Genomic DNA, 14,060 nt, shown 5'->3' on the forward strand with positions numbered 1-14,060 from the left:
TAACAGGCATCACCACAGTGGACATTTCACCCAGCTAACATGAACAATAAGACACGAGCAAACCTGCAGATTCATTTATAACGCCACCTGTTCAACAAGCAAGAGTTACTAGCAACAAGCTAGTTAAGCCATATTATCAACCGTTTCCATCCACCAGTGTGTTTCATACAACTAAAGCAGCTTAATATCTTTGTTTGTGGAGAAACTAAAACGAAGCAGCAACCTCCAGATTTAAGAAATGAAGTCCATACATACAGTGTAGTTCTCTTGTGGGCACTTGGGGATGGCTCCCAAAGTGAGTCCATTCCCAAAATGCAGAACTAAAAAGTATTTTTTTAAAAACAATTTTTTGTTATATCTCCTCCTGTATGGTTAAAAATAAGGTTTAAAGCTAGGAATGTCATTTCGGTGACTGACAGTGGTGACAGCTGTGGGCGCTGTAGCTGATCCCTTTTGGCTAAGTCTCAACTCTGCTAATAAGAATCACAAACCTTGGTCTGGTCTTTTTCTTTTGGGCTAGTTTTAATGCAATTATATGACAAATGATGTAGATTGCTGAGATACAGGAAAGCATGGTAACATCTAACGTGCTATTTGAATAGAGAGAGAATTGTACATTGCACTTTGCAACCAAGCTTGCTCAACTCATATATGCAAACTTGTGGCTCAAAAAAATAAGATAAAATAAATAAATAACTAACTAATCCCTTTCTGTTCGGTGGCAGAATACATTTGTCTAAAGTGAAGTATTAAACTACTGAGTACAATATACCATGTTTAAAAGCTGACTGGAGGGCATGGAAAAACATATTTAAGTTTCACATCCATAGTTCTGCCCCTTAAGTCTCATGCACATTTCACCTTAATCTGCAAAGCAAAGGGGCCTTGAAAGTTATTGAATTAAAGGGTTCTTGTCCCTTGTGAGTGTGAAGCAAAATTGCTAAAATGACCTCAGGCTCTATCGGGATCAAATTTGCTCTTGACCAACAAATGAACTACTGCATTAATGCATACTTCCACACTCATTTACTCACTGCACGAGCCGTTACATCGCCCGCCTCGTCTGATTTCCATAACTCTACTGCCAGCGAGGCTAAAGTGGTTTACCTCAATGGAAATATTAGCAAAAAACATTGCTTTACCAGCTGAGTGACTTTACTGTTTAATTCAGTGGTAAGTATGCACACAGGCGGCTAATTCCGTCTGAAAGTGCATCAGCCAAACAGCTGCGCATGAATTAACTTATCGTATAGTGGCCTGGTTATTCCAGGGTGTAAATCTCTAGTCAGGAAAACAAGTCAAACATCTTAAGATGGAGTGTGGTTGAGTGTGGGAATACATTATTTTGAGTTCCCACTTGTAAATGAAATTGGTTTCCTTGCCAGTTGTAAGCGCATTTGCACCGAGTACATTTCAACCTTCACTTCCCCAAGTTAAGATGCAGGAGCACCGGCGCTTTGCATGTAAATCTCTCAAGTTTAAGCACACAGCCTACGCTTGCTGGCTTGATCTTTCTGTCCCTTTCTTTAACACACACACACACACACACACACACACACACACACACACACACACACACACACACACACACACACACACACACACACACACACACACACACTGTCTTACTCTCGCTCGCACACACACACACACACAAAGCTGCACGGCAAATCCAACTCTTGACTTTAACTCTCTAAAACTCGATAACTTGAATTTCCCATGAAATACACTGCAGGGCAATTCCAAAACAAGTCGCTGGCAAATTCAACTACACACAGACCTAAACACACACACACACAGCTTGTATATACACTCATTAGCACAACTGCATCAAGTCTCTGGCAAGTAGATACAGCCACCTACACACACAAATCAGCACTCACCCGTCATCTCAATAAGTAAATGTAACAAGGCAAGTTTTGTTTCTTTCAAATCAGGTAAAAACAGAGCAGGTGCTTATTTATTTATATAGATAATATAGCATACTTATTGGAGAAGAATAGCCACCTGGGTTAATATTTATATGCTTGAAAAACACACTATAAATTCGATAATAATATAAAGTGTATATAAATTGTTACAGTATTTTATTTTAAAAAGCAGTAGAAGGTTAAAATAATAGTGAGAAATGAACAAAGTCCTTCTTCCGAGTCCTTTTTCTTCCATATCTCTGGCTAATTTATTAAATGGTGGTGGTGGTGGTGTCTGTTGATATAATGTGGGTCTGTTGAAATCTTAGCAGTAAAACCTCACCACTTCATGAAAGCCACAAATTACAAGCATGGCCCATGACTTTGACCAATGCAAATCAACCACTGCTTTAAAAATACCCAACAACTCAGCGGGCTCAAGTCTGACGGCATAAAAACCCTGTGTTTGATTTAGATTATGAGGCCACACAGACCTCAATGCAGCCAAGGAAAGCAAATTCTGTTATGACATTCATATGTCAACATGCAGCCAGGTTTAGAAATCCAAATCAAACCAGAAAATTACTCCAACGAGCACGGCCAAAGTGTTTGCTGCAGAATGACCACACAGTGGGTCCAAAGGTCCAATATTTACATCATTATCTCCTCCATTTTCCCGCACTCTAAAAGCTCGCTCTGGCCTGCAGCAAACTGGCACAAGAATCCTGCTCCGGTCATGCGTTCCTCCATAAGTAAATACACTTCATTTGATTTGCTGTGTTCTGGGCAAGTTTTGAGAGATGGTAAGTTCTCATATCTTGTAGGATGTTGTGTGCATGTGTGTATTTGCATTTATTTTTATTTGTTTAAGTGTTAGAAGTTTTCATACAATCTAATATTTAAGGTGACACAAATAAGTTTTGAAATACATAAAGGTAACGTTTCCATGACAGCTTTTAAAGACACATTTTCAACCCATTTCCAAGTCAATACCAGAACTTGTGAAGTCAACTTCAGCCTTTCTTGGGACTTTAAACTCCAAACCAACATAAAGCCAGTATTTTAAATTAAACATGTATTTTTGTCTATACATTGTCTTTGTGAAGAAGAGTTAAAAAAAAAACAAAAAAAAAACTACCTACAGACTTTCCCGTATACCTGCTAGCTTGATCAGATCAAGGCTTGATCCTGTTCTCCCCATAAATGAACAGCTCTGATGTTAATCTGGAACCAGACCAAGGCCAATTCCTCCAAAGCATCTTGATGTGGCTACTTTGGTCCGTACCTGAGCGCAATTTAGCATCTGCACAAATGAACCACACCAAGAGGAAGTCCAATCTAAACAGACTAAACAGCACAGGTGAGAAAATGCCCTAAATGCTTTAGTCAAATGGTTGTAATCTCACCTGACTTCCAAATTGAAGTTATGTTTTATGGAACAGGCAACATTTGGCTCATTACAATGCTGTCTGTTATAAGACAGCAGAAGTATTACAGAGTTGTGGTTTTCTTTTTTAAACTGCATTACTAAATCCATTAATTCACTGAAGAAAGTAATTAGTTAGTAGAAAACCTGAGATGCATGTTTACAATATGGTGTTGACACCCAGGTATCAGCTAACCAATACCGAGGACATACATCTTTGAACTTTGTTATATTCTCCACCCCTCTAAGATGGAGACCAGTCTACAGAAGACGTCTCCACCCCTGATACAAACTACTTACCACATACCTTCCATATAAACTAACACGAGTGTGTAAACACTGATTATTTATCCTTTTTTCCCCCCAGCTGCTCAGTACGTAGGTGACTTGTTACAGATTTAGGTTATGTTTATTCATCAAGTCATTTCCAGTTTTATGTTGTAACCACTGATCTCCATTCCTGTCTGCACTTTGTCTATTTTCCACCTACTTCAGTACATTTACCAAAAGTAATTCTCATCTAATGAGCCAGATTCATTTGAGTCATTTTTCCAAAAGTTTCCCCATTTTGGTCATTTCTCAGCTTGTTCATTTTTCCTGTATCTCACACATTCTTTTAACTGATTTCTCTTCAATAGCCAACTTTTCGATTACCTAGCCTCCAGGCAATTATGTATTTTGGCTAACCTGGGAACGTTTACCCCGGATGAGCTGGAACAGGTGACTGGAGAGAACAGCCTGGGTTTCTCTGCTTACACCCAGTGTATGTTTCAGTGAGGCATCTATGTCATAACCTACGACGTAACCGTAAACACCTCTGAACCCCAGACTGTAACCTACGATGTAAGCTGACGTGCACATCCCAAGAAACGTAACTACTCATTGGGTCGACGCAGCCTACAACTATTTTGATTGGCCTGTTGAGCACTGTTGATTCCTCCTGTGCATTTCTAGCTAATTTTAGTTTTCAGTGAGAGAATAACCATCATCACCTCAATATAAGAAATAATCAACATGATTCACAAATGTTTCTAAAGTCTTGGAGGGATACTATTGGAATGGGCATAAGGGAATGTAAAAAGACGTCGGGGGGAAAAAAAGGAAAAGAAGAGCGGGGAAAAAAAGTTTTTAAAAAGTCCCAGCATTTTATTTTTTTCCTGTCGAAGGAAACCACATATGAAATTCCAGGACACAATCACATGGTACTTAACAAGTAACGCACCAGCACAAGCATAAATACAACAACGTCAGCCACTTACATAGGTTACATCGAAGGATCTACAAAGATTCCCCACAGAAGTCTAAATCAGGCCTTAGGTTGCCCCTCTACACGGCCGGGGTTAAGAAGAAAATGGATAGATGGATGATTTGGCCTGATTTCTGAATCCTATCTTTGACCACCTGTTATTAACCTTTGGCTTTCTGAATGAACGATTTAGATTGCTAAACTCTGGTCTTTTATCTCTCTGAACTCATGCAGTTACATTGTTTCACTAAAGACAAAATTAATCGTTCCGTTTGTAAAGCATACACAAAAATCGTAATAAGTTATGCTCTTCCCTGGCAAGTGTCAGCACGGAAGAAGTACTTTTTGTGTTTTACACCATAAAAGAAAATCACTTATTTAATCTTCTCAGATCAGTATGAGCTACAGTGCCATCGCTTCTCAACAAAAAGTCCAGCCCCTAACTTACCAAGTCCATCAGCTTGTTCTCAAGAGCACAATGTGGAAAGCCAGAATAGCTCTGCAGAGCTACGTCAAAGTGCCCGCCAGGGTCTGAACCACCGCAGGCTTTCCGTTGTCACGGCATACTGATATCAGTGGGAAGGAAATGCCCCCACTCATTCTTCAGTCCACAAAATGAAGCAGAGGCAGCAATCTGGTGGGAATGTATGTACGTGTGTGCGGCATGCCAACATCAGTGATTTAAACGGATATGCTCCACAGGCCCGACAACAGAGTATTGTGAATTACCCATCAGGACGTCTTTCTCTCTGCAGTGCGCAAAACAAGGCCAACTCTGTGCTCTCACACACACACACACCTGCACACACACGCGCCCATGATGCACATTAGCACGTTTGGCTGTGCAGCTCTCATGCTGGTCCAATTGCACAGTATGTCCCTTTCACCTCTCCCTCCCTCTGGCTGGACGGTGATAAGTACCCTGCTCTCAGGCAACGCAAAGCTGTGAATAATGGATGAAGTACAAGTTGCGAGTGACCACAGCAGAGCGCTCACATGACAGACACAATGACAGACATGGCAGGGACAGCAGGCATCTGTCTTTTTCAGCGCCTCTTCTCCTCCGTGTCTGGTTCCATTTGCCACTTTCTTTATCTCCATGTTTATTAAAACAAATCAGCAGGATGATACTTCTCTTTTTATTTCAAAATAACATGATTCAGACTTCTGAAAAACTAATTTCACTCAGCAAGTTTTCCTGTCTGACAGCCTCCAGTGATTTGACCCAGGGTCGGCAAGCTTCGCTGTTTGCTATCTCATTTGACCTTAAAACCACTCACACCATGTCTGTCTCAATTTATGAATAACAGCAGCATCAACACACATGCACAAACATCACCCTCCGTTCCCTTAAGGTGGTACGGTCATGCCAGCTCTAATTCTCATAATACTTTGTGTGCTTTATTTCAAGCTGTCCTGGAATGCTGTTTACCATTATAGTTTCTTTTAACGTTCATGTGCACAAAGTACACATGCGTGCTTCAGCGTAACTCTGAGTCTGAGCGCGAAGGAAGGGCAGTCCGTGTGACATTTTGCGAGGTCTTTGAGGCTCGGTGCCAGTAACCTGTGGGGGTGGTGGTGGGTATCTCGCTCCCGCCTGGTTAGCTGACTGCCACGGTTACCTTCGGGGCTCACAACACACTCAGTGACCTGTGCTGCTCTACTTGAGCAAATAACGCAAGAGGGGGCGGGCGAGCAGAGGAGCTGAAGAAGGTCTTTAGTAAACACCACATTATAATGTCATGTAACTGACCCAGCCCTGTTTTGTAATTTCGCCTAATGAAGTTTGTGGGTTTGTTGGTTTTCTCAAACCTCTTTAAATATGCATTGTTCCAACAGTCTGGTATTTATCTTCCTGTAGCCCCCGACTCTGCCTGATGAATTGCTCATCTTTATATTCAATCATTTTTGCATCAAATAAACAAGCAGGAAGAGAACTAACTATCTTTTACTCAGGCCAGACGCTTGGATACAACTCCAGACTTTATCCAAACATAATCATGTTATTTTGATTTGATGTAAATTTGTAACATCCTTTGAGGCTTGACATGTGATTTGTCTTCATATGTGAGAAAGTTACTCTTTTATATAAACAGAACACATAAACATGAAAAGCACGTAAGACGTCAGACGTAAGACTTTTTTTTCACCTATTCTTTTACTGCCATTCACACTGACCACTTTATTTCACTGGATGAATTGACAACATGTATTTTTTCAAAACTGGATTTTTTAAAATTATTTGGATATGAAATAAACTGATCTGACATTCAGACCATTATGTTTGGCAACAAGTGCGCTCGTAGCTCAAAACCTGCAAGAACACGGCTAGATGCTGCTTCTGGTCAATCAGCTTTCTGAAATTATTGCTCTGCCTCCTCAAATGTGGTCCTAACTCAAAACACCGATGCCAAAATGCCTCAGGCACACCACAGTTGTTACAAGATGTAACCCGTAATCTTTGTACTACCTGACAATTGATCAACTAACCCAGTATTTAATTTTATGATGCTATAATCCTGCGTTAGCATCTTGCTTGGCTACTCTTTTCATTAGCTGTAATCTTACACCCACTGGCCAGAGCAATGTCAAAACTGTTTTACTGATGATCAGTCAGAAATGATCAAAACTGTGACAACATGAACATGTGAATAAGGTCTGGGTGTGCTTCACAGTGTTGTCATATTGGTTTTTTGTCCTTTAATTCAAGTTAATCTTAGTTGGCCTTTTTCAGGTTGTTTGATTAAATTCTCAAATTCACAATATATCATATACTGAATTGTACCTGATATTTTGACAGTGAGCATCTCTTCAGTCAAAACAGATGTTTACATTGCAGCAATTATTTAAGAAAACTTTTAATATGAAATACAACATACACTTTAAAAGATACATTTTTTTCTTTCCCTTATGCATTTGTTTTATACAGAGTGTATTTTCTTGGGACGTGCAGTAAGTTTGCTCATATGCTAATCTCAAGCATTTAACACTATTACACAGCAAAACAATAGATTTACCTTGGAGCTCTGTTTCTAATTAATCATCAGTATTTATATTAAGGCTGTAAAAACTGTGCAAAGTCTGTAAGAATGGAACCAGAGGATAAACGCTCTGGGCGTGGCCCATCGTAAGCTCCTCTGAGTAAGAACGCTGATTTAAAATAAGCTCTCTCTTTCAGACAGTTATGACTCATTGGTTTGGGAGGAGATTTTAGGCTTTCTCGTTAAATGATAATAGCTCATCCTAAAGAGTTCGCGCCGGTGGCCAAATCTCCCGAGACGACAAAGCTACAAGATGATGACAGTGTGTTCTGGGTGGTAGAGAGGATCGTGAAAAATTCCCCTGGTGTGCTCACACAAATCAGTTTTCCTTTTCAAAACTTGAGGAAAAGGATAACACTGTATTAGAGAGAGTGGTGATCATTGCTCCAATCACAATGTCAAGGTAAAGGTTCTGCAATGTTAAACACTTCAAGTTGTCTGAAACTGACTGAAAGTCGAGCTTAAAAGACTGAAAGAATAGACTGATGATGAGAGCCACTTTCTCAAAATTGGACTCATACCAGCAAGAATGTCTAAAACTGCTTCAAGAATTATTAAAAGTCTCTGGGCTCATTATTTGTGACTACACTGTGAACTAACACTCGACTTTTCCAACTTTCTCCTTTCTCCTTCTTCCTCCCTGGGAACTGCACAACTCAACCTCTTTTGGTGATATGTTTTTTGCAAAAGAAACCCTCTCATATCGCTTTCGGTGAAAAGTTGAACAGTTCGCAGCATAAGCATTCTGACCTGCCTGAAAAGAACAAGAACAAAAAGGCCCAGAGTGAAGCTGCTAGCCGACGGCTGTGTTTTGAATCTGACACGTGGGTGCTCTTCACATGACAGCATTTGGGGAAAAGAAAGAAATCCTCAAGGTGGTTGATGCAGTGAAACACTGATGTCATGCATCCAAATGGTTGCATCACTAAACCACCTTTTCACATTCAGTTAAAAGGTTATGTGGTGTGGTTAGACAGTCTTCACTGAGATGACACTTTTGAACTCTGAGCTGATCTAATCCAATGACAGGCCTGATCGTGACATTTAAGGTTGTCTGACATACATTTTTAATGATAATCTTTTAATGTTTGATACCAGAGCAGCTGGTCTCCCTTGGGCTAACATACCCATCTGGCTTACTGAGGGCAATATTTATGTTTAATCTATTTTTTTACTATGATGCTTTTTTTTGTTGCTTAATTTCTTCTTCGTCATTTCATATTTTTTTTAAGCCTTTATACCTTATTAATCCATTTTTCAAAGACTAATGATGAAATGGAGGGACAGTTTACACAGTATGGCCTTCTTTGTCAAAGGCGTGTATAAAAATAAAAACTAAAGTAACCAAGTCATGTTTGACTTGAAACAACTGTGTCTTACAGGAGAAATGAAAAGGCAGTTCACAAAGTCCGTTTATTTCTCCTTTTCAAATCCTCGCTGCAGCACCATAAACGACAATTATTACCTGAGATGATGAATCTTTTAAATGACAATTTTGGAGAAACAGTGTTTACAGTTAAGCCCTCAGCCGCATCCATATTCCTGTCAGAGAACAGAGGGATTGAAGTTTTTAATTAATCTGAACACCAGCATCCCTGAGGATACACAGACATAAATACGCTCTCTCTCTGTCTCACTCACACACACACACAGAGTATAAACCTTTGCATACACGTCTCTCTGAGACACTTTGTCAAAGTAAAAGTGTCTAAAGAATGGGATGGAGCAGTTGTGCCCATTTGAAAGTGCTACAAAGCTGTGAGACACAGTTAAGAAATGTACATACATTTACATCATCTTCAGTCGGGGAACACATCATCTATTGTTTGATGACTCTGGGCATGCAGCCCGATATTTTAGAGCTTCTGCTGTTCTCACCAGATATATGGGCCAAGACTTCCTGTCCCATGCACTGATCAGTGTTTACAAAAATGTAGAAATGTATGAAAAAGCTAAATTATAGTCAGGCAATAGCCAGTAGCCATAGACACAGACCGAGAACCGCAGCTGTGTAAAACAACAGCCAAGCAATCGCCCAATCAAGAGCAACCACACGTTCCAATATTTCCTGTGTTTGTTATCTTAACTTCACTGTCCGCAATATCTCTCAAATCTATGTCTGAAAAATGGGGTTTATTGAATAGTTTCTTATGCGTGACATTAAAAACATACAATCTGGCTCCAAATCCTCATCAAACAAACCTTTTGGCTACGAGAGGATAAACCCTCACTCAGCGTGGCCACACACGACACACGGGTGCGGCCCAGTCAGCCAGTGAAATCTGCCTCCTTAATGATGCTGGTGACATTTGTGTGTTTAAGCCTGTGGCGATAACGCCGTGCGGATTGTGATTGTGATGGCTTCTTGCAACCCTAATGCAGTTTTCATCTGAAGTTTGATCATTTACGAACATGCTACAAAAAAGAATGGACACTGTTTGATATCTTTATGTAAAAAAATCAATGGAAAATAAACAAAGATAAATATATGAAGTCTGGTTTTTGATTGTTAATTTCAAAGTTTTACAACAAAAAACAAAACAGGCTTTACCCTGGTTTTCACATGCAGCATCACAAATGTTCTCCTGCTTTTGCTCCTCACATGGATTGTTTACTGGCATGCAACCAAACCCCACTTAAACATGATTGGTCAGTACCCATTACTACTGACCACTCAATAAGTTCATTACGAACTGAACAACAAACTACAACCATAAAGCTTTTAGAACTATTTTGAAGTACACATAGCTGAATATGCAGCTATGTGTACTTCATTCCTCAAAAGAACAACAAAAGTATTTATACAGAACCACTTCCTTTCTGAGCATTTCTTTATATTAGTGCTACTGAAGTCCGGGGTACCAGCACTGGGCCCCAGAAAGACTCCAATCCAGCTCGCGGGATGGCTTTAGAAAAGTCATTAAGCAATAGATGACAGTCTCATATTTTTCATCATCTACAATAGAAATGTCTATATTTTAAAGTTGATCCATACCGTTTAAAAAAAAAAGAAAAAAAAAAAAGAAGGGGGAAAAAGAATCATGCAAAAACATTATTATTTACTTTGTTTCATTATTACAAAAAAGTTGTGGACTGTTACTTTTTCTGTAATTTTACACTTTTATTGGTCACAGTTTAGTCCCAAAGTGCTGTGCTGACAGATTTCTTCCATTTACTATACAAGGATTTATTTACCATGTAGAAAAACAGACATGCTGTTACCAAGCATTGAATCCCTCAGTTAAATTCCTTAAAACACTGACAGAAAGGGGAGTTTCACTGGTCTGGCCTACATAAGGCCAAAGTGGCCTTTGTGTGGTCCACAATGTAAAATGACTTTGACATCCATGCTCTATAGTGTCTCTTTCAGCAGAGCATGAACAATGCCATGGAACTAGCAGCTTCCTACAGGGTACTCTGTATAGTCAAGCAGAACTGTTACATGCTAACATCTTCCTCCAAGTTTGCTCCTATGCTGAGAGCTCTTTACAAAAGTAAGAGTTCTCGTGTGTGTCAGCTTACTTGACCGGTGCAGCTCATTGTGATTCTAGCTGTAGGGCTGTATTTTAAGGTCAAATGCTGAAGCACAGATTAAGAGGGAAAAACAGAAAAACTTTACTCAAGGCTGAAAAACAATTCTAAACACTGCAAAAATTGTAATACAGTGTGAATTATGTATAATAACGTGAATTACTTAACATGGCTTAACAAGTTACCTCTCTGGTCATTTACTTCTTTCAGCCTGGTGATAGAATACAATAGAATAGAATAGAATAGAATAGAATAGAATAGAAGGGGAAATTTGGTTGTATCAGCAGCAAAAACATATATACAAACAGAACAGAAGCACAATTTTTTGTTGCAGTCTGCATCTCATGCAGACATTCATTTTTCTGTTACAAAGGAAACAAGTCATGAAGCACTCAAACGCAGACACAGGTAGCACTTCACTGCTCATTCAAATGTTGTACTTCTCTTAATGAAAAGCGTGCATTAAAGCAAGTGGACTGAGAAGTCCTGCTGAAATCAGGAGAGGAAAGAGGAGAGAGGGAAGATGCGTACCGCCCCTGAGGTTTTAGTCAGAACACACAATTCAGCATGATTCAGCCTCATTCAGCTCGTTGCCGTTATCCCCCTACAGCAAGACTTGGAGCGGGTATGTGTATTTGCCAGTGAGTGTACGTCTCTGGTTAGTTGTGCAAGCACACAGATGTGCACCCACACATGTGATGGTGTCAGTAATAAATGATCGTGCTTTTCCAGTCCAGCCGGACAATCTATTAGCATGACACGTGGCTATATTTGTGAGTACATTCTGGGTGGATATTTACTCCAAAATGCGATGAATCACAAATTCGTTCCTAGCAAGGTAACTTTTCAGCAGGCCGTGATGCAAAATGAAATATTTCGCATACACATTGGCGCTGCCTGCAATAAGCTGTTTTAGGCCATAAAACTAATGTAGCAGTCACAGACATTGACTGCCCTCTAAAATGGAAATTCATAAGCCAAAATGGCACAGTGGGAATATCAAAATATGACACATCCTCTTCTTCTTTCAGCCCTCCCACTTCTCACTGGCTCCTGCCACCTCCCCATCCCTCCCCATATCTTCTCCTGGGTTTTCCATCTGTTGTGGAAGTTCTTCTGAAGGACATGTCAGCTCTTCCTGACACAGCTGACTAAGCAGACAGACGGACAGACTGGACTGACACCTCTCTCACGTGGTCCCAAGTGAATTAAATTTCTATAACTGGCATAATCACTCACCAGTGTGGATGAAATCAGTTTTAATATCTTAACAGATCCAAGGAAAATTGACTTTAAGTCTCATATAACACAGTAAAATCAATTATTTTCTATTATATTTTTACATTAAATAAAGATATGAAGTACGAGACACCATGAACACCTTAGTTTTTATTTGGTTCAGATATGGTTCCCTGTGGTAAGTGCAAAAAACCACTCAAACATGTAGTTTCATGGGTATACACACAGATTATATTTGATAATTTGCAAAATGAGGCAAATCAAGAGTGCTGTAATGTAGTCAGCCTCCCGTAATAAACTTGAACTACAATCAAATTTAGTTTTTTAAATATGAAACCTCATTAGATGACAGATAAACCCTGAAGTTGTGCAACCACGACTGCTGCTGCTACTATTTTCACAGTGTTTTAACATCACAAACTGAAAACACTTACTTTATCTCTAGAAAACATCATGCATGATCAAACACACACACACACACACACACACACACACACACACACACACACACACACAACTCTAATTCATTACCCAGAATGGCCCAATTGGGATGAGCTCTCCTGTTTCTACTGGGATCCTGAAGTTCCGTGGAGGAAGGGCTCCCTCTGCCCAGAGCAGGCTCTCTGCCCTGGGAAAACCTGCCCTGGGTGCCCCCCCTGCCCAGAGCCGAAGTGGCAGAGGTGCTCCAAGGTTCCCCACCCTCTGTAAGAAATGTGCTTCATTCAGGACCACCAATCAACATCCATCAGGGTTCACAAAGGTCACAGGGAGGTCAAGATGATAAAAGGGAAGCTTACAGATCAAAGGGAAAAGGAGAACAAGAACCAGAAGTGAGCATTCACATCATTCAGGGTGTTTTCTAGGTAGGAAGGAGCACAAAGGAGCAAGGCGTCTTGTGATGCCAGGTTTTACAAAAGGAAGAAGTCTAGGACAGCTTAGTGTGCTACAGAAGAGAATAAGGAAAGAGGAACTGTAGCCTGTAACATCACTGAGGGAGTATAGTTCTTATCTGCAGGCGACAGAAAGAAGAAGCTCTTTAATCAAGGTAATCACAGCTGGTCCAGATGCTGCTCTGTACCTGCTCAGAGGGATCACAGTAAGCTCCACGACTGACATCTATGTGACTAAGGAACAATTGGCTGTTTTTTACCCATACTACCAATCGACAAAGTGCACAATTGTGTTGGTGGGGATCGCTCTTCGGCTAACTTATAAATGAAGAGGTGTACATAAAACCCAATCAAATCAAACAATCACACAAGCCTGACAATTAAACAAGTCAAGAAAGGAAGAATCTGACGCTGCCTGGAAAATTGGGGGCACGCAGTTATGGATTTTTCGTTAGAGGAACGGTTGTGGATGAAACAAATGCAAATTTATGTATCAATGCCCTCATTTAACATCATGGAGAGCAAAGACTCAGACAGAACAAGAGCTCAGCTGGATGCTTGTCTGTGTGCGTATGGGTGCCAGCGGGTGCATGCATTCCCCAACATTTGTGTGTGTGTGTGTGTGTGTGTGTGTGTGTGTGCGTGGGAGGGGGGGGTGCACTCTCAGTTCTTGGTTATGTGTGTCTGTTTAAGGCTGTGTTTGCTTTTCAGGGATGCTGCTGTTCTGTGATCAAAAGGAGAAGCACAAAGGGAGAAAGGAGAGAAAAAGGGGCAAAG

At 40.3% G+C, this 14,060-nt stretch overlaps 1 protein-coding gene across 2 annotated transcripts in view; it reads right to left on the reverse strand.

The window, feature by feature from the left end:
* Positions 1 to 14,060, reverse strand: part of gfra1a (gdnf family receptor alpha 1a) — a 98,436-nt gene that overhangs the window by 69,048 nt on the left and 15,328 nt on the right. Inside the window, exon 4 of one of the 2 annotated variants that reach the window (XM_039621950.1) lies at positions 12,925 to 13,095. The exons of the other annotated variant lie outside the window; for it this stretch is intronic. Coding sequence (XP_039477884.1) covers positions 12,925 to 13,095 — 171 coding nt within the window. The remainder of the gene's footprint in view (positions 1 to 12,924; positions 13,096 to 14,060) is intronic. 2 annotated transcript variants of the gene reach the window in all.

Source organism: Oreochromis aureus, linkage group 13, assembly GCF_013358895.1.
Source record: "Oreochromis aureus strain Israel breed Guangdong linkage group 13, ZZ_aureus, whole genome shotgun sequence".
Taxonomy (NCBI): Eukaryota; Metazoa; Chordata; class Actinopteri; order Cichliformes; family Cichlidae; genus Oreochromis; species Oreochromis aureus.